Raw genomic sequence first — 21,589 nt, 5'->3', positions numbered from 1 at the left:
ATGAAAATGAAAATGAAAATGAAAATAAAATAAAAGAAAAGAAAAGGTAAATGCAAGTGTGCTTTTACGTAGCGTGAGTGGGTAAAGGGGTTCTTTTCAGTCATTCGCTTCATCTCCTTACGCGATATCAAAAGAAAATTCAAAAGCAAAATGCGTCTCCCAACTCCAACCCCAACCCTAACCCCACCCACCAACTAGGTGTGCATCTTCCATTTCCGTTTTCTTTTTCTTCTCAATAATTTTTTTTTCTTTCTTCTTTTTTTTTTCTTTTCTATCTTTCCTTTCCTTTTCCTTTCCAAATCGCTTTCCGTTATGCGATAAAAATGGAATGGGAAAGCGAGGACTATCATAGGACATCTTAAGATCCATTCGAATCTTATGCTATGACGTACGTTATATCTCGAACACCCGATATACATATATATACACACATACACAGCACACATATATATATAAAGTACATACGTGCCGGAAATTATAACAGTAAAATACATCGGATAATAGACAAAATATATTTCATGATTTTTTTTTAATATAAATAGTTATATTTATAACATTAGTATTTTTTTTTCATATTTATATAATATTAATATTAATAATAAATTATATACAGTTATGTCGTTATATATTAATAGTTAAATTTTGAAATATAAATTAATTGAGAAAAGAGAATTTTCTTTTTTAAATATTTACTTCTTTTTTTTTTTACTTATAAATTCACTGTCATAAATAATCACAACGCATATGAGAATGATGGTTATAATTAAAAATGTAGATATTCTTAGGCAAAATAATAAATAAAAATAGTACATTCATGTTTAAAACATCTGTTGCTCTATATATACACGTTTGAAGAAGAAAAAGAAAATGAAAGAAAGGAAGAAGGAAGAATGAAATTTGAAATGTTAAGATATACCTACTTAGAATGCTAACGTACTAAATGTTTATATTATTATCATTATTATTATATTATTATTATGAATATACAAATGTATCTAACTTTTGCAAGAAGGTAACTAATATAGAATAAAATAGGATATTTAAAAAATAGGATATTTAAATTAATTCCAAGTATTTAAAAAGAAAAAAAAAAGGAGAAAAGAAAAAAAAATAAGATAACAAATTGAAACCATTGCATATGATAATTATCGGACATTTACATATACACGAAGGAGCCAGATGTAATGAATATATTTTGAAATCTTTACTTCGTATATATAACTCGTAATTATCATTAAATTAAATTTATATTAAATAATATCCGTATAAGAGGGGAGAAAAGTAAAATAATATAAAATAAAATACGATCGATATAAAAAAAAATTCTTAAAATATTTTACAACACTCTCACTCTCATTCACTCTCATTCTCTCTTTCTCTCTCACTCCTTATTAAATAAATAAATAAATAAATATATTATAAATCCTTTCATATAAGTGTATCAAAAACAAAAAAACAAAACCAAAAAAAAGAAAAGAAAGAGAAACCAAAAAGATAACAAGAGTGAAAAGAGACAAAGTGTTAGTTACGTAAACGATGAAGATAATTAGGAAAGATTGAGTTACGCGATTCGCTTATATTATACAGTATAATGTTATAATACACGTTCTGCTTTAATATTTAGTCCCGTTTTGTACCCTCGGGTATACGGGTGGATGAGTGGGGTTGTAGTGTAGTATCGCAGAAAACGCAAAACGTATCGCAGGTTTCTACGAATCGCGACATCGTTCTGGGACGGGACGTTGAGAAGTGCAAATAAATTATACAGGACATAAGTTGCTAATTTAAACGGCGAATAGTAGTAGTAGTAGTAGTAGTAATAGTAGTAGTAGGAGGAAGAGGAGAAGGAGGAAAAGGAGGAAGTGGGGCAGAAGGAGGAGGAGGAGTAGGAGGATAGGTAGAAGGAGTGGGAGAAAAGTCGGCAATGCAATTCGCTTGCAGCTTGCAGCTTGCAGCGTGCTGCTGGCTTCTGCGGTCTCTTCCTAGGCGTAAGTAATTAAAACTACGATGATGCACCGTGTCCCAGAGTCCGTAACAACCAAACTTCACCACTGGAACCTAAGTACGAAACGTTACGTCGTGTTTATACTTTTGTATATCTATATATATTATCTCATTTATTTATATTATTTATTAAAAATATATATATAATCTTTTTATATTATTATATTATATATATTATAAATTTACGCGTGTAATAATACGTGACCTCACGTAAAAACCATAACATAATTGTTTTGTTCTTCCTATCTATCTTTCCTATTCTTTTTCTTTTTTGTCATTCTTAATTTCAAAATACATCGTAAAAAAGCTAATACAAAATTGTACGATAATTTTGTAACGATGAATTTTCGTTAAACGAATTAAATAAAACGAGAAAATTGTTTTGAATTGTTTAATATGTAAATATATTCTTTATTCGAACGATCATTTTTCTGAACTTTCTTATACGATACGATCAATTACACGAAAAATATTTTTAACCGAATAATCGACTCTCTATTGAAAATTGATATATATATATATATATATATATATATATATTTAATGGGTACTGAAAGCGTAGTATTATTATACAGATCATTTTAAAACGTAACAAGGAAATGCACTAAACGCACCAACCGCATATTTTATTCTTTTTTTCTTTTTGGGAATACCAAAAATGTCTACTTTACATACATGGCACGTCACGATTTAAACGGAAAATGATATATATATACTGGATTTAAAAAAAAAAAAATAAAGAAGAAGGATTTTATAAGTTATTCCAAATCGATAAACTTTTTTATAAACTTATTAAACAGAAATTCATGAATTTTTCTCGAGATATCAAAATCATTTGTGATATGATATTTAGAAAATACAAGAATATTAAAAGAAATTTCTCATCATAATAATATATCAATAATGAACGAGTAAATAAAAAATAAATCCACAGTTACGGCTCGTTAAAAATATTATATAAAGATATTTTTTAATAATGAAATTACGTATATATACTTGACGCAACTAAATTCACGAGTTATGTATATATATTAATTTTGTATTTTAAAATGTAAATACAAAACAACTATGAAAAGAGTTCATTATATATTTTTTATCGTGTCACTATAAAAACCCACTGTAATTACATTTATATATATATGTATATATAAATTATTAACAACGATACTGTCTGGGGGTCAGTATTTACTTTTAAAATTTTTCTTTTTCCTTTCACACATTTCTCTCCATTTCGTTATAATTCGTTTAACGAATAATTATAATATTTCTTATTTTCTTAAATTATAATTTATTTTCTTTTTCTTTTCCACCCCTTTTCTAAAATCGAAATTCTAATTTGACAATTGCTATACGTTCCAAATGATTTTCTTAAAGCCGACTATGGGTAAAATGTGCGCGAATGTCGGTGGGTGGTACCTGACCTTTTTTGTATGCAAAACTACCCTCCTTTGCATTTTCTTTAGTTTGTCGACTAAGGAAGAGTAACACACACACACACACACACACACACACACACACACACACGCACGCACGCACGCGCGCGCGCGCGTATATCGGATAAAGAATCGATTTTCTATTCGATAGAATATAAGCCTCTAAAACGAAACTCAAATTTTATCAATTTTTATATTTTTTCGAAAAAAAATATCACGACTTATATATTATATATATATATATATATAAGATAAGCACAAATGCATTGTGAAAACTGCGATGTTATGTAGATTCGTCGAAATTAAATCCTTGGAAAATGATATTTTTTGTTTATTTAATTTTAGAATAATATGTGTCTCCAAATTCTAATCTAGCATCTTTGTTATGTACAGTAATATTGAACTACTTTTTTCTTGATTAAAATAAATTGATATTGTCCAATACAAATTTGTTGTAAATTACTTACATTATTTATATATACATATATTTTTTTTCCAAAATATGTATTATTAATATTACAAACACAACGCGTGCACATATAAAATTTTTTAACTAGTTTCTGCAATGTCATAACGTTACAAAATCATATATATTTTAATTTACAATTTTTACTTGAAAATATAAAAAAAGAAAAAAAAAACTAAAATCTACTATTTGTCTTTTCCCCAACCGGCACGAATATAATAATTTAATTCGAACTCGTAAAATTCTTCGATTGCAAATAAGTTTTCTAACTGGAAAAAAAAAAAAAAAAAAAAATCAGACGAATAAAATCAATAAAAGCGTGAAATGTTGGAACGGAAGAAAATTTACATAGAAAAATTATGCAACCATAATACGAATCTGACAACCGTGCAACAGCTCAAGAGAGCCGGAGATTTTCAAATGTAAATAATACGTTTTCAACAGCTATCGAACATCAGGTATCGTTTCCGAGCATTTCCGGTTTAAGTTCTCCTTCGGATAATATTCTTTATATATATATGTGTGTGTGTGTGTGTGTATATATATTACGAAATGAGAAGATTAACTAACTCAACGAAAGTTTTTTGTAATATTCCATCGAAATATCATCTCAATCATTTACTAAAACTCACGTGACGTTTTTTCACAACTGTACTATATATATATATATATATGTATTACAAATACTAACACATATAAGTTTCATGCCTACCATACGATTTTATCGTTTTGGCAATGAATCATGAACTTGATTAAAATTCACGTGTTATTTCTTTTTCGAGATAACAACAAGTGTTAACGTTTATTTTAAGGTTAATCGTTTAACTCGAGATAAATTGTAACAGATATTTAATAATTTTGTTATCCCGTGTTTCACAGACACAATCGTAATAATACATGTGCGCAACACACGTGCGCATATATATGCATACATATTGCATACGTATTTTCTAAAAGATTGTTTTTCATTTAAATAAATAAATAAAAAATATGCGCGATCGATAATGTATTTTCTTTTTTTTTTTCTTCTTTTTCCGTTAACATGGAAGAAAATTTAACGACGATACGATATAACGTGTTATGTTAAATAATGTTATTTCCTTCTTTAAAAGTTACGAGGAAATGAATCACTGAACGAATATATAGAATGGTCACCCGGTATATCTTCCACAGCTCTTTCCTGGCTTCTCCTAATATTTAGACGAGCGTGGATAAGGAAGAGAGGAAAAGAGAACAAAGTTAGGTAAAAAAGAGTCGAGTTTAAAATGACGGTTTAAAGCATCGAAAAAGTAAACGTAATGGGTGCGTTTTTTTTAAACAGCAAGTGTGCTTTGCCACGCAACTAACAAACCTTTCTTAACAGTAATTTTTCACTTATGATGACTAATAACATTTAAAAAAAAAAGGAACAAAAAGAAATTCATTGTTGGTTTTATAATGATTTTATTCCCATTACCATTTATCATTAAATAAGAACAAAAAATACGATAAATGCAATATCGTCTACTAACACTATTTACATTTTCATTTATAAATATATCTCCATCTACACCACAAAAAAAAAACATCCATAATAGAATATGAAAGCGTATATACTTTTTCCAAAAAACTTGATTCCCCCCCCCCTATTGAAAAATATACGAGCAATAATCTTTTAAATTAAAACCATAAATGTTAGTTTAACGATACAAACGATGTAATAATTTGTAATTAAGAACAAAATTGTTTCAGAAAAAATGTATATAAAATCGTTCACATTTTCCCTTTTAGAAGAAAAGAAGAAGAAGAAGGAAGGAAGAATGTCGACCTAGTAAAGATTTTTTTTTATCGATAGAGAAAGTAAAATATTTGAAAAAAGATATATCGAAGTTGCTCGCTTACGTAGATAGATAGATAGGCAGATAGGTATAGATAGATATCAAACGTATCGAGAATCGAGATAATATAAAAGCAAAAATATATATTATATCGTAGGTGAGTTCTCGGATAAAGCTCAACATACATACAACACACGTTTTACACGTACATATACACATACAACCTAACATACGTGTTATCATCGAAGAGGCTTATCACTCGGAAAAGAGATAGTCACCGGTAAACGAGCAGAAGGTAGATAAAAAAAAAAAAATGAAAAAAAAAGCAGTTTTGACGTTGCCCGAAATAAGTAAATAAGAAGAAAACCATGAAGAAGAAGAAACGATTCTCCAACCAACCAACCAACCAAGTACAACCAGTAAAATTTTACACCAATCCAACTGTACATGTAAAAAGGGCAAGGGCCCACTATTTCAACGTAGCCAGTCCTGTTGCTGCTGCTTGCTTGTTCTCTCTTCTTCTTCTTCTTCTTCTTTTCTACTCCCCTCCCCTTTCTTCTCTTCTACCTTTCTGTATACTTCTTCCCCCCTCCCTCTCTACTCTTTTCGTTTTTTCTCTTTCTATCCTTCTAGTTTTATAAGTGCAGAACACAGAGAAACTCTACGTGACGTGTTCTTCTTCTACACACGGGGTATGCACCTACAACAAACGGACGGCGACCCCGCCGACCATTCTTTGTCCTCTCACGACTCTTTCCCCTCTGCCCCCACCGTTAAGACCTTTCCTTCCCTTCCCTTCCCAACCCATCCTGTCCCTTTCCTTTCCTTCTTCCCTTTACGGCCTATCTACTACCTTTTCCTTTTCCTTCTTTCTTTCTTTCTTTCTTCTCAACGTTCACCGCGTTCCTACACCTCTCTCTCTCTCTCTCTCTTTCACTTACACACAAGCACATATATATACACACATACACGCTTAGGATACACAAAGGATAATACACAGAAGAATATATACACACAGGACCGATTTATTTGTCCAAGCCCGTGACAAACCTAAACCAAGTTCCTATCTTTATTCCCTTTCGATTCCTAGTTAAAAACATTAGCTAGTTCTTAAATGTAAAAAGAAAGAAAACTAGCGAGGTAGATAGTTATTTCGGGATTTTGGGTTCGTAAGGTTTCTTCTTAGGGTTTTTCTTTTTCCAAAACCAAATCGGAAAATCGCCCGGAAGGTAACCACTATGTACGTACGTACCGTACGTACTTACTACCCACTAAAAAGTTTCTACAAAAGTTTTCTTCAAAAGTGAACCTTCAAGAGAGTACCTACCTCCTCCTCCTCCTCCTCCTCCTCTTCCTCCTTCTCCTCCTTTTCCTTCTCACCCGAGGGCTAGAAAGAACGGGAAAAAAAGTATACGAATTTCTTTCTCTTTCTCTTTCTATGTGAATTCGTCCTCGATACTTTCCAACTGGAATATAACCCCCCCTCCTTTCTTTCTTCTCCTTCTCTCCTCACTCCTTTTTTCGTTTCCACAAGGTTAGATGATTAAAGAATTAAAATAAAGTAAAAGAAATAAATTAACTCAAACCATTTTATAACCCATCGTCAGAAGCAGAACATTTTTGTTTTTTTTTTCTTTTTTTTACCTATGTAATTTGAATTAAATAATTATAATGTTAACAAATGTTGCGATACGATTGGTAAAATAAATACAAATAAAATCACCAATTAATGCAATCCACGGTTTATAATATCCGCTAACCGATGTGTGATTAAGGGAAAAAGAAAATATTATGAGGTATTTAACAGAAAAAGTAGCTTTTATCGAGATGAAAAATCATAAACCAATTTTGTTTTTCTTTTTTTAACGTTAAACGTATCGCGCGCGATCAAATGACCGCGTTCTGTAATTTGTAAAAAAAAGTTCGACCAAAACGCATAAAATGTACATTATTCGTTTTTAAATAAAAAAAAAAAATGAAACATGTATTGTTGACGCTATCCCCAATTGGCTATAAATTTCATTCATATATGAAAATATATGTGGTTTTTTTTTTAAGGGGTTATACGCAATTAGAGTTTTTAAACAATCGATTTTTTTTTTTTTTCATTTTCGGAATGTACATATATTTAAGTATATTCTCTGAAAATTTCAAATCGATCCGACAAATATTCTTCACTTCATGTAAGCTGCAAACAAAAATTTTTAACTATGTGTAAACGTCTCTTTGAAACTTTAAACGCGTTTTTCTCAAAACGGTATTTTCAAAGTCGGTGATCTCGATTTTTCAAAAACGGCTTAACCGATCGATTTCGAATTTTTACACAATCTTCTTAGATATATTCCTCAGGTATTAAGTATAAGGAATAATTTTTAAAAAATTTATTACTATTTTTTTGTAACAATTTAGAGCGAAAATTTTAGTCGAAAACAACAACTTTTTTTCAAATAGACGCCAATTTGTCAAAAATCAAAATTTTTATTATTCCTTGGTTTTAATACCTGCATTAATCTATCCTTTAAAAGAATCCACCACATTTTTTAATTTCAATAATCCAAACCGCCAAAATGAAGATCACCGCCAAACGTCTTTTTTTAGAGGACGTTCAGGAAATCATCTACAGGAGCAGTGCAGATTAATATTTTTACATAATCGACGCGCTATTGTATTCTCAAAAGTTGGCTCTATTTGAATTACCATCACTTTTGTTTGAGAAATAAAAACTGTTTCTAGAAAAAATTCATGAAAATACGTCTTTTTCGAGCCTCGCAACTGCGTATAACCCCTTAAAGGAATAAGTATATAAATTGAATCTCGATAGTTTTAGTATCATTAACAGTTATTTGGAGAGTAAGTTATTTTTTAAACAACGCTACACAACTACGAATTAATAATATCCCGAAATAAAAAGAAAACCAAATAATAAATATTACAATTCTATGAAGAAACACTAAAATCGATTTGTTGTTACTATCATTATTGATCGTAGAACGACTTTTTGAAACAGCCCTGTAACGATGCAATAACGATATATTAAAAAAATATGAAAAAGAAACAAATATAGAAAATGTACAAGAAACAATTATAAGTAAAAGAAAAACAATCATTCTCTCTCTCTCTCTCTCTCTCTCTCTCTCGCTACTTCTTAGGATAGTAGTAGTCATATCCCACTCGATTAAGATCAGAAAAAAGCACTCGGAAAAATTCTTAATCTGGCTGAAACGCGGTGCAACACCACCACCATACCACTACCACCATCAGCATCAGCAACAGCAGCAGCAGCAGCAGCTGTCGTATGCTCGTGATTTCTACCAGATGTGAGACACGATTATGCGCGTGCACTATACATACACAATGTGCCGGCACATGGCCACTATGCTCGTAAAAACTACTTTCTATTTCTAAATGGGTATCTCCTCTTCCTCCTCCTCCTCCTCCTTCTCCGCCCTTCTCCAGTGCTTCCTCTTCCTTTTGTTTTTTCTATTTCTTTTTTCTTTTTCTTTTCTTTTTTTCTAACTTTTATCCTGAAATCGCGCGCATAGATTGTAAATGAAAAGTACGAGAAGAAGAAGAAGAAGAAGAAGAAGAGGAGGAGAAGGAGGAGGAGAAGGAGGAGGAGGAGAAGGAGGAGAAGGAGGAGAAGGAGGAGGAGAGAAGAAGAAGAAGAAAAAGAAACAGAAAAGTAAAAGACTAGAAGATTTTCTCAACGGTAAAGAAGGATCTTGTTTACTTTATTGGAAAAATCTCACTCTACTTCTCTTTCATTCTCTCTCTCTCTCTCTCTCTCTCTCTCTTATTTTTCTTTCTTCTTCATCAATTTGTTTCTTGTAAAGTAAAAGACAATTCGAGATTTCGCATCGGTTATATATATTTCTCTCTTATAGTATCGCGAATAATATAGTATCGAAAAAATAAAAAGCAACAAAATTCCGTGGTTCAAATATCGATTATAAATTGTTTTTCTTTTTTTTGTCGCGACAATTGTGTATAATATTATTAATATATATGTTTTTTTTTTCTTTTCTTTTTTAATTGTTTTGTTTTATTTATTCACAAAATATAGATATATATATGTATTGCCTAGTATTATTATTCCAGTATAACAAATCTAATTTTTTTAATCAAATAACGATCTCTCGTTAAATATAAAATAAATTATATATATAATATTATTAATTATCCGTGTCGTAAATTATAATATGAATTCAAATCAAACAGATTTGTTTCCAATTGATAAGAATAATGATAACTCGTTAATAATACGAATCTTAACTCGGGGAGAGGAAGTTCTAATCGAATTACAGTGGATCGATTCGAAGGTACGCGGCGCATTTAACAAAATTAATTGACAAACAAAACGTAGAAGAATAAGTAGTAGTAGTAGAACGGGAACACAGGTACATCCAACTAAACTTTAATCTTCATCAATCGATAAAACCGATTTTTCTTAGATATTAATAACTATATATAAGGAAAGATAAAGATTTTTCCTGATAGAAAAAGAAGAAAGTTGGTCGGATAAGAAAATCGAATGATATTTAAACTGGCGCGCAAAATGCAAACTTAAAAAAAGAAAAGAACGATCGTCGTTCTAGTTTATGCGTAATAAAAAAAAGAAGAAAAAACGGGTCGGGGGTGGGGTTGGTTAACAAAATCGAAAATTGTGCCACGCGCAAAATCGAAAAAAAAAGAAAAAAAGTCTAATAATAATAATCGATTAGTGAAAAGGAAAAAAAGAAAAAGAAATTAGGTTTATAAATCGTCGTTGAAATAAGTTCCAACGACTCGAAATTCATAAATAAGTTAATTAACCAGATCGAAGTTATCCTTCATCAACGAGTGAGAATGAGAATGAGAGAGAGAGAGAAAGCAAGGTTTCAATAGTAGTGTTATCGTATACCTAACTCAAGCGTATAATTCCGTACTTATTGTAAGTACGAGTCGTTTTATAACGTAAACCCAAACCAACAAATAGTAATGCACGTTTTATTCAACTTTCCTTGACGTTAAATTTTCAAAGCTACGAAGTATATTATCAAATAGTCCCTCTATGTTCTTTATTTCAGAACATAGTTCATTACTTTAATTTATTATTCGAATGATTCACATAGTGGATTCATGGATAATGAATTGTAAATAATTACAGACATGCATACGCATACGCATACGCACACACAGACACGCACGCGAGGAGCACCCTTTGAAAAATGATTGTAATTAATTAAATAAATAATTAAATAAATAATCGAATGAGATTCGTATTAACAACTAATACAAGTAAACAAAAAAACAGCAGTGTTGATATTCCAATGGTAATAATCATTCTTGATTATTTGTACAAATTTACGATATACCTTTTTCTCATAGGGATAGAAAAGGATGGGGGTTTCTTCCTTCCACCTTTCCAAGTTCTTCTACGACTAGCAGAGATCAATGGGAATTAGCGGAAAAACCTTTTAACAAATTGCATCGATGAACTTTTAACGAGGTTCGCTCCTTTCGAAACGAACTCGAACTCCGGGATTCGTTCGTTCGTTCGTTCGTTCGTTCGTCTTCTTCTTCTTCTTTCCTTCCACCAACCTTCTTTCCATTCTTTTTTCGCGTATTTCTTCGCGAATGCGAATCGCGAAAACGTAAAGAAAATGGATTACTACGTGATGAGATTATTCTGTACGCGGGTAGAATCAACAGAGAGGAACTGTAAACCAGGAAAAGGTCGATGCCACGTTGAATAGTACGAGAAAGGGAAAGAGAAAGAGAGAGAGAGAGAGAGAAAAAGGATCAGAGAACTGCAAAAAGAGAAGGAAGATTAACAAATAAGACTATCTGTAAAGTTTTCGATGAACGAATAATTAGATTTTTAATTGAAAACGAGAAAAGGAACACATAATCTACCTGTCTCTCTCTCTCCCATCTCTTATTTTGTCGGGGGTGGCGTTTTTTTCCTCATTCTCATATATCTTGTAATTATTCTGCCTCCTCTTTCCTTTTTTTTTTCTTTTTTTTTTTAAAGTATACCTTCCTCACCTCTTACCTGACATCTGGTAAACGTAAAGACTAACAAGATTCTTGAAACGTTGAAGTTCCCCAAGGAATTTGGCAAAATCCAAAAGGGATTTTACGCTACTTTAGTGGTTCGCTTGGTTACTACTACTACTACTACTACTACTACTACTACTACTACTACTACTACTACTACTACTACTGATTTTCATCCTAGCAAGTAGTATTATACTATAGTGTAGAGAAAAAGAGTAGTAACAGAGTTTCAGGTTCTCGAAACCTAAGAATTCAGGAATTCAGTAGAGGAAGAAGGAGACGAAGGAAGAGGAGGAGAAGAAGAAGAAGAAGAAGAAGAGCTGAGAATCTGGGTAAAAGTAAATCTTTTTCGCTTTAACCGTCCTTGTGCATCTCTTACGTTGTTGGAAGAATGCGAAAGGTTGGTAGATATAAAAGGGACAAACTAGCAGCACGTCGCAACGATGGAAAGAAGAGAAGGGTAGTGTAGGGTAGAAGGAAAAAGAAGAAGAAAAAAAAATAAGGATCACGGGAAAATTCTACGAAATTTTCCCTCTCTTCAAAGTTTCGAGATCCTAACAAAAAAAAAAAAAAAAAAAAGACAGAGAAAACAAAACAAAAAGGTTGGGATTTAAATAAGGGATACACGCCCCAATGACATTGATGATGATTATGGAATGACCATTCTCTGACTTTTTTTTCCTTTTCAATTGTTGAATGAAAAAGGTTCTACGTTAGATGTGTTACTGCTTTTCTTCGTTTCTTTTTTTTTTAAATTATAAATTACAACGTTATAAATATTGTTTAATAATAATATTATAATTGATTTGTTTAGATTTTAATCAATTTTCGCATAATTATTGACACATTTATCATAATTATTACATTTAATTGTAATAAAAAAAAAATAAAAAAAAAACATTTTTTGTCAAAGATCAGTATAAATTTAGATATTATAATACACATGCTACATTGGCTTTGGCGTTAAGATTATCGAAGATAAAAAAGAAAAAAGATCCGAGGGGACCGGGTCGAAGTAAGAAGAAGGCCTCTCTCGAATCATGCCAACATGAAATGGAAACGCGACCCTGATTGGCTCAATGGAGACGTTCCAGACGGATCTTGGGTCAATTAACGCTAATAAAAGTAACACCGTCTCTCTACTAACAGTGGTCCACTCTCAACCGTTGAAAACCTTCTCGCGGTTATTTATGAACGTTAGTTACTGCCCATGGGGTACACAACCAACTCTTTCCATTTCAAATCACTACTTCTTATTCGTACGAACTGATTTTTTTTCTCTCTCTTTCTTTCTCCAACTTATCACTTTTGTTCACGTATTATTAATACGTTTTATAATTTCTCACGTATTATTGATATACGTTTATAATTGTTCACATTAAATTACACGAATGATTTCAACAATTTGTTTTATTTGATTTCATAATCATTCAAGCTAACGTTAAACCCATAAAAAATGACGATGACGATAATAATAATAATTATCATTCGCATTAGTAAGAATCTTTCAAATTTATTATTACGTGACGATGATTATGACAGTGGACTTAAATCAACAATTTGTTTCTTTCTATATAACTATTATTTATATTAGAAAATATATCCCGAGAAGAATATTTTTGTTAATTTTTCTAAACTTAAGATGTTTAATCCGTTGTTCGGAATAATTATCTCAGCTGAAAATTAAACAAACATATAATACAAAAATTTTGTTTTAAATAGAAAATGATGGAAATCGATACCGAAAGTGAAATTATTCCAACACAAAATTTTGTTGTTTGTTTGCATGTGTTATTCAAAAATTGATTAATCGACTATTTCAGCTAATCATTTTTTTTTCCTTTAACCGTACAAATCTGATCACTTTTCGATAAAAAAAAAACCTTATTGCTTTGCTTTTCTCTTTGCGGCGTTAAATCGTAAAAGAGAAAGAGAGAAAGAGAGAAAGGTTGGGTGGGGGTGGAGGGTTAGAAGATAAAGAGAAAGAGAAAGGAAAAAAAAAAGTAAATGGACATGTTCGATACGATTGATTCACAGAAGCTTTTAAAGGACAAACTCACGCGATATAAGCCAATAAACGTAAAACGAACGAACGAAACAATCGACCCGCTGTGTGCGCGCGCAATTTCGAAGCAATTAATTCATCGATATCAATCCTCCCCCTCCCCCAACCCTCGACACAAGCAAAGACTCTCCTCCACCTCCTCCTACGCTCTAAAGTCAAATGGTATTATACGATCTAAAATGGCTACGATGATCAAGAGTAAAAAAAAAAGAAAAGAAAAGAAAAGAAAAGTTTATCGACACTTTTTGATAGACGTCTCCTATCTCTTCTTCAAAGAGCTATCGAATTTCTTTTATTTCCGTGTAAATAGGTACGAACACGATTGATTAACGAGAAGAATTTCCTTATTCCTTTTTATCTATTTATCACGACTATCTATTAATTTTTATTTTCCTGTGACAAAATGAAAATATTCACAATCGTTGTCATTAAAATACAATTAACGCGTATTCACTTTTTCATTTCTTTTTTTTCCTTTTTTTTTCTTCGTTTTTGTATGGATCCGTACAAGAGAACGGTAGAAGCGGAAAAAAATTACCGAAAATCGTGTTGAATAAAAAATTGACAATCAAAAAACAAATATAGATATAAACGTATCGATAGATTTAATTATTAACAACATTTATTTATTCAAAAGCTGATGATCCTTCTTTGGGAAACAATTTTACGAAACATGATTACGAAACATTTAACGAAAAAGTAAACAACATTTTATACGATATATCCTGTCTCTTTTAAAAAAAAAAAAAATGAATCATTCGAAAAACAATTGGGTATAGGTCACGTGATATCACAAAATAACTACGGTATCGTTAAAAGTGTCATTGAATAAGTAGGGTTAAATTAATAACGATCTCTTTACAGAAAAGTTATTCATTTCTTAATTATTTCGTCGAAACAATGTACAGAGTTCTATAGCTTTAACAAAGTTGACTTTAACTTACAGGTTAAGCTGCTTTTTCGATAACTAAGCACAATAGCCCCGACATCTTGAAAGTTTGTTCCCTGTAAGAGAACTTTGTACAGTCTGGTAAAAGTCCATGAAAAGTAAATGAATATAACAGATAAATTAATCTTTGGTTTCGTATTATCATTTAACCAAAACAAAGAAACTTTCTTTTTTTATTCAACTGGACTCTATTGTACACGAAAAAACTTGTTTTAACTTTTCTTAAAATGTAAGATAATTATGGTATATAGCAAGCTTCATTGATAATAATAATAATATATAGTCAACTCACAGAAACAACCGTTAGAAAAATGAGAAATTGTATCACACGCATAAAAACAACACGATCCAAGGTAACGGGATCTGTACAGATTTTCATACTAATTATTACAGAAATCGAAAATTAATATAATCTAATATGATTTATCGATCACCGAGTTATGGTTATTACATTATTTTCGAAGGAATAAAATAATACGTTATATGTGTAGAAAGAGAATATTTCGAAGAATCTTGGGATACGTTTCAATCTGGACTCACAGCTGTATACGAGAAAGAGAATAAAGGAGAAAAAGATTATTTTCTATTGGTCACGCGTAACGGATTCGACCAATGGCGAGTCCTACCTTCGAATCGCACTGGAACGTACCTACCATTCGCTTTTACCTACATATCTGTATACGTCTCGGTCGGTAATGATCATTGTTCTTAACGTTATAGCTAATGAGAAGAGGAAACTTTGTTGTTTCTTTCAACGTGTTGTTTTCTCATTCGACTAAAAACATTAAACGTCTATGTTTATTTTTAACTATAAATCGTCATTAGAAGCAAAGTTATGCATTTATTCTATACAGATCTAATGATTAAAAGTGTTTCGTAACTTCTTGACTAATGATATCCGACTATTAACCAACACACAAGAAGGAATGAAAATATAACGAATCTGGAACAATGCAGTGTTTTTTTAAAATTGTAAATAATAATAAAAAAAAAAACTTACATAAATTACTTTTTAGTACTGATTGAAATAAAAAGATATATCGGTGTCGCGTATTGTATAGACAGTTATATTCTAACGTAAAGAAGAAGAAAAAAAAAAGAAAGTCTGAATCAGAAGAAAGAAATTCTTAGAAAAGAACGTCGCCTCAGTGAGTTCCTTCGAACGGTGACGAATCACAGGGCCCTGCGAATGGGCCTAAGGCCGGTGTGCCTTCCCCTCTATCGTCCGTGTTGTAAAAGATGCCAATCGCAGCCTTTCCAAGCACGATGGTACAGCGCATGCGCTTTCGACCAATGGAACCACGCGTAGAACGTACGACGGTGAGAGGTAAAAGAAAAGAGAGAGAGAGATAGAGAGAGAGAGAAGAAGAGATAGAAGATAAAAGAAAGAAAGAGAGAGAAAGAAACAGAGAGATACGTGCAACCTCGAGAAAGATATGCTTCACTCACCGAGAGCTCCATAGAGAAGAAGAGTAAGTGGTAGAAGATGCCAGGGCCTCGCCCAGGCCCCAAAACTACTCGAAGCAGTATTGCCGCTTCGTTTTGTCTTCGTCTTCCACATTGCTTTTATATTATCCTTTTTTCCGTTAAGTTCTCACTATACAAACTTTCCTCGATAGAGAGAGAGAGAGGCGTCCTTGTTAAGCGTCAGCGATGTTTTCGTTGCTTCGTCGTCCTTTTCCTCCTCTTCCTCTTCTTCTTCTCCTCTTCCTCCTCGTTATTCTCGTATAATGAGAAATAGCACACACAGTTTCTTCGTTACCGTATTATCGCAGAGTTGTTGTTCACCGCGTTCGAACATACACTATTATAGTACACCATCATCTACACGCACTAATCTCATGGCCTACCTCCTCCTCTCTACGTATTCCTCTTCTTACTACTTCTTCTTCTTCTTCTTTTTTTTCCACCTTTTTCCTCTTTCTTTTTTTTTTCAAAACAGAAACACACGTCACACGTACGGTCCGACGTACGTTCAACATACGCGGCGAGAATCTCTTTAAGCCGAAGACCGACGCCGTACAAACGCGCCTACCCGACTGAACGACGACGACGCGAACGCGGACGCAAGCCACTCGGTTTGCCTGCCCTGATGCGTACCCGCCTGCTTCTTGCCTGCAACTCTCTCTCGCTCTCTCACGCTCCGCGTACCAGCCTCGAGTTTCCCCCACCACCGTGGTGGTTCGTTCCCGTCCCTCTCCAGGACGTTACCCCCTCGTACCTTCGCGCCACCAAACCCCGTGCGAGCGAGCAAGCAACAGAACCGTTACCCCCACCACCACTACCATCAAGCACCGAACTACTTGTTGATCTTCCAACAGGTACGTCCCTACTAACTTTGGTACCACGTCTTTTTTTCTAATCTTACGATTTCTCTACTTTACGGTTTTTTTTTCTTTCTTTTTTTTTTTTTATAATCGTCACTTTTTCTATAATCCAGTTTTATTTTTCTTATTTAAACGTCTTACAATTATTTCACTGTGCTTCTATGGTTCATTGTATCGAGTTATGTTATCTTTGTTTAGATTTATTAACTATTTTATTTTGTGTTGGATTAACTTGATACAATTGTTTATCAGTGAATCAGAGATTTTCGATCGAAGATAAATGTTTTATTAGAATTGTATAACGTTTGGAAAATAAATACAATTATTTAGATACAAATATAAGAGAATACATTAGAAACGTAGATATTTTATTAATAAACTAAACTTTTCTAGTATACGACAAAAATACAATGTAACGTGTTATGCATGAATGACAACATTCTTTCCCTGCTCCGCAAAAATGTTTTTTCTTTTTCCAAAGAGAATTATTTTTTAAACCTTATAAATTGCTCGGGCCCTTCTATTAAAAATTACATTTTGCGTTACTAAGTTTAATGCCTGCATCTGAAACAAAAGTGAATGAGCAAAACACGTCGTTTAAATAACGTTCCCATTTTAATTCATGGAAAATATATTTAGCGCGAATAAACAAAGCGTGCAAAAAAAAAGAGCATTTATACGCTTTACGGATACTAAAGTAAGTGCACAGTCAGTATTTACGTACAGTCGATCAAAAAAATATTCCGACATGCTGTTTTTTTTCTTTTCTTTTTTTTAATAATATAATCACTTTATTTCGAAACGGAGGAATGTATGAAAATATTTTAAAATTTTGTTTTTAATAAAAAAAACTTATACGTCATCGTTTAAGAATAATCAATAGGTAACAATTGCGCGACAATGCACCGCTGAGAAAGCACATTTACTATTCGAAAAAAAATATATCCGTCAAAATATTTCAAACTAATTAAAAGTGAAAATCTTTGTAAAGCGTATTTATTTAACGGTCGGTGACACGAACGACGAATAATTGTGGTTTGCGAAATATTTCGCGACCGGTGATAAGTAATAATAATAATAATAATCATCATCATCTTTTACGAATTATTCTACTCGAGGATTAATGCAAACAGGGGAGGGGGGATTTGACTTTTACAAAATAATCACATAATCATATAACTCGCGTATATTTTGCATTTAAATAAAACGCATTAAATATAATATCTCACACGTAAAAGAATTCTAAAAATATCTCATTTATATTATTATAATAATATAAAAATAATTGTTCGATCGATGAAATTAAATGAAATAAAAAAAAAGGAAAAAACAATTTCTAAATATTACTACCATCAAACTTGTACGTACGTACGTACGTCTTCCAAAAAAAAAAGAAAAAAAAAATAAAAAAATAAAAATACGAAACTCTCGGAATAGCGTTAGCAGGATACCATCCCGAAAGACCGGCATGTGCAGCAAAATGCAAAAGTTTTATGACGCTCGTTTTCCTCTTCTTCTTCTTCTCCGCTTCCACCGCTACAACCACCGCCACCACCACCACCACTACCACCTCCACCTCCACCTCCACCTCCACCTTCACCTTCACCTTTATCTCTCAACCACCTCTTATTCGAAAAGCCACGACTCTTCCTTGCGACCAACTTCCCCGTTGGACATCTCGAAGAAGCGGCATATTGAAATACATTATTCAAAGCATCTTCCGGTGGGTCTTTCTTGGTTTGCCTGTTCCCCCTTCCCCCTTCTCTTCATCCACTTCTTCTATCGCTTTTTCTTCTTCTCTTCCTTCTTCTTCTTCTTCTTCTTGGCACAGATTTAGACTGTAAAAGACACTTTCGCGCGTCGATGTAGTAGAAAGGGGTGGGGAGAGGAAAAGGGGGAGTGAGGTAAGACATACATTTCTTATTGAAAAGCACTGCTCATTCGTCATACAAACCACTACCGATATAGACACTGAACTCTGAAAATAGGAAAAAAAGAAAAAAAAAAGAAAAATTGCTTCCCGAACCGCCGCCCTCACCACCCCCTTCAGCTATCGTTCACGCACACAAATTGTTTGTGTTTTTTTATTCGCATTTTTTTACATAACTTCAAATCCAATGATATTTCTTCTTCTTTCTTTTGTCTTTTTTACGATATATTATTATAGATCTAACGAAACTGTTGAAAAATTGATTTTATTTTCGGTCCCCCTCCCCCTGTCCTTTTTCGATTTACGTAATCCCTATAGTCATTGTCAATTTGATGCGAGTTCGAAGTTGAAGCACGACATTTATTATCGTGGTCCTTCGTTATCGGATATACGTATTCAAAGAAAAAGGGAACAAAAATAGATAGATAAAGATAGGAAACTAAAGACATCAAAAGGAAAAGTAAAGGACGAACAAACTTATCGGGAAAAGAAAACAGAAAAAAACAAAAAAAAGCGGACGAAAGAAAAAAGAAAAAAAAATGTAATCCTTGATACGGAATCTACGACAGGAAACATATATACGTTTTTCAAAAGTACACAGGCATCGCTAATGGCTTCGCAACCAGACACACTGTTGTGTTTGCTTTGGTCTCGCATCCCGTACAACACGTTCGTATTCACGAGAAATTACGGTAATTATTGTACCTTTGCCAGTTAATTAGGAACTCGCGACGTCATTTTCCTTCTTTTTTTTTATTTCTACCCTGTATGAAAAAGAAAGAGAAAGAGAAAGAGAAAGAGAGAGAGAGAGAGAGAGAGAAAGAGAGAAAGAAGTTATTACATACATTCGATACGTCTTCTTCCTTCTTTTTTAATTTGTTCATTCGAACAAGTGTAGGTAGTGATGGAAAACCTCGTCTAGAAAAAATAATATTATATAAAACCAAACGTTGAAGGAAATCATATTTCAATTTTTCTTTTAACGAATAATTAACGAAATAAAATAGACGATAGATGTGATTGTTAGATATATATACAGGTAACCTTCCTATAACATACATAGATAAATTTCTAAAAAATACCGCGTTATATGAAACCCAGAGTTTATAATTATATATATACATTAATTTATAATTATACATAATATTTTAAAGTAATATTAGTATATTAAATATGTTAAGCAAAAATCATGTTAATCAGTGCTGTAAAAGTACAATGTATTGTACAAAGGTTTGTCGTAATTTATGAATCATTCTGTAGCGAAATCATGTTATAGGAAGACTAACTGTATATAAGTTTCGAAATATATATTGAATTTTGTGATATAAATGTAAGTATATATATGTTACCGTCAAAGCCGAAAATCCGCTATTGCTACCAATTCCTAGGCGTTGTCAAAAATACTTTGACGGTAACATATATATACATTTAAACGACACTTTTTAGAAATGACACGTAAGTCGAAGAAACTCTGATAATACGATCAAATTACAATTTATTCTCGTAGCGAACTGTATATTTTATTTATCTATCGTACCCATCGAAGTTATCACCGAGCTTCGTTCTCAATTGATCACAGGAATGCACTTTGATCAAATTCAACGGTCACATAATATACATATTTACATATACGTATGTATATATTTATATAACCTGAATACGTATACCTAATTTATGTGATAGTAAATTGTGTACGATGTGATATTATGTTTTTTTTTATCTTATTTTCATATATTATTCGAAAATAAATGATCATCCTATTGAATCGATTTAAATTACATATAAAGAAAAAGAAATAGAAAATAGAGAGTGAGAGAGAGAGAGTGCAATGGACCATTAGAATTACAGGAAGATAACGGTAACGAGGAAACAAGAGAAGTATCGTTAGCCAAGTCATACTTATGTATATATACACATACGTAACTATGCATCTGTGTATCTGTATATGAACACATACGTAAATACCTTCTTCCTTTCCTATTCAGTACGCTCTATATAATTCGAGACGGTTATTGTGATCTTAACGGTCAAATTCCAGACAACGTTATCTTGGTAGTTGGATTGCTTAACACAAACCCTATCAAAATTCTTATTTGAATGTGCAAATGTATTGAGAAGAGGATGAAACAGTTAATCTTGTATTTTGGTATGAATAAAATATGAATTTCACAAGTAGAACAGGGCAACACTATGTCCTTCCTATAAAATATCGTATTGGTGTCTAAATTTGGTAAGTTATACGTTTTAAAAATCAGTTTAGTATTGATTTAAATTATTAGGATTAGTACAGATTATATTGACTCTTTTCAATTTTTTTTATAGTTACATAGTATAATGTATGTATACTTTTTAAATGATAGTTTACATTTTTCAGTTATTCATGTAACGCAGGATACATATTTTTGAGGATATTAATAGATGCATAGAAAATATTTCTATATAATAAATTAATAAATATAACGTTTAATATATTTGTAATATGTCTTCATTATTTTCTCGATAATAATATAATAATTAGTAAATAGTTTGCTCTAAACGTGAATATATTTTGAAGTAAAC

At 32.0% G+C, this 21,589-nt stretch overlaps 1 protein-coding gene across 2 annotated transcripts in view; it reads right to left on the bottom strand.

The window, feature by feature from the left end:
- LOC122521202 (DE-cadherin) overlaps positions 1-16,928 on the bottom strand; it is a 157,682-nt gene extending 140,754 nt beyond the window's left edge. For both annotated transcript variants that reach the window (XM_043641764.1, XM_043641847.1), the window contains exon 1: positions 16,223-16,928. In XM_043641764.1, coding sequence (XP_043497699.1) covers positions 16,223-16,334 — 112 coding nt within the window. In that variant the 5' untranslated portion in view covers positions 16,335-16,928. The remainder of the gene's footprint in view (positions 1-16,222) is intronic.
- Positions 16,929-21,589: the final 4,661 nt, after the last annotated feature.

The sequence above is a fragment of the Polistes fuscatus genome, unplaced genomic scaffold (assembly GCF_010416935.1).
Source record: "Polistes fuscatus isolate 324 unplaced genomic scaffold, CU_Pfus_HIC Scaffold1, whole genome shotgun sequence".
NCBI classification, from domain to species: domain Eukaryota; kingdom Metazoa; phylum Arthropoda; class Insecta; order Hymenoptera; family Vespidae; genus Polistes; species Polistes fuscatus.
This window is presented reverse-complemented; position numbering and strand designations above follow the sequence as displayed.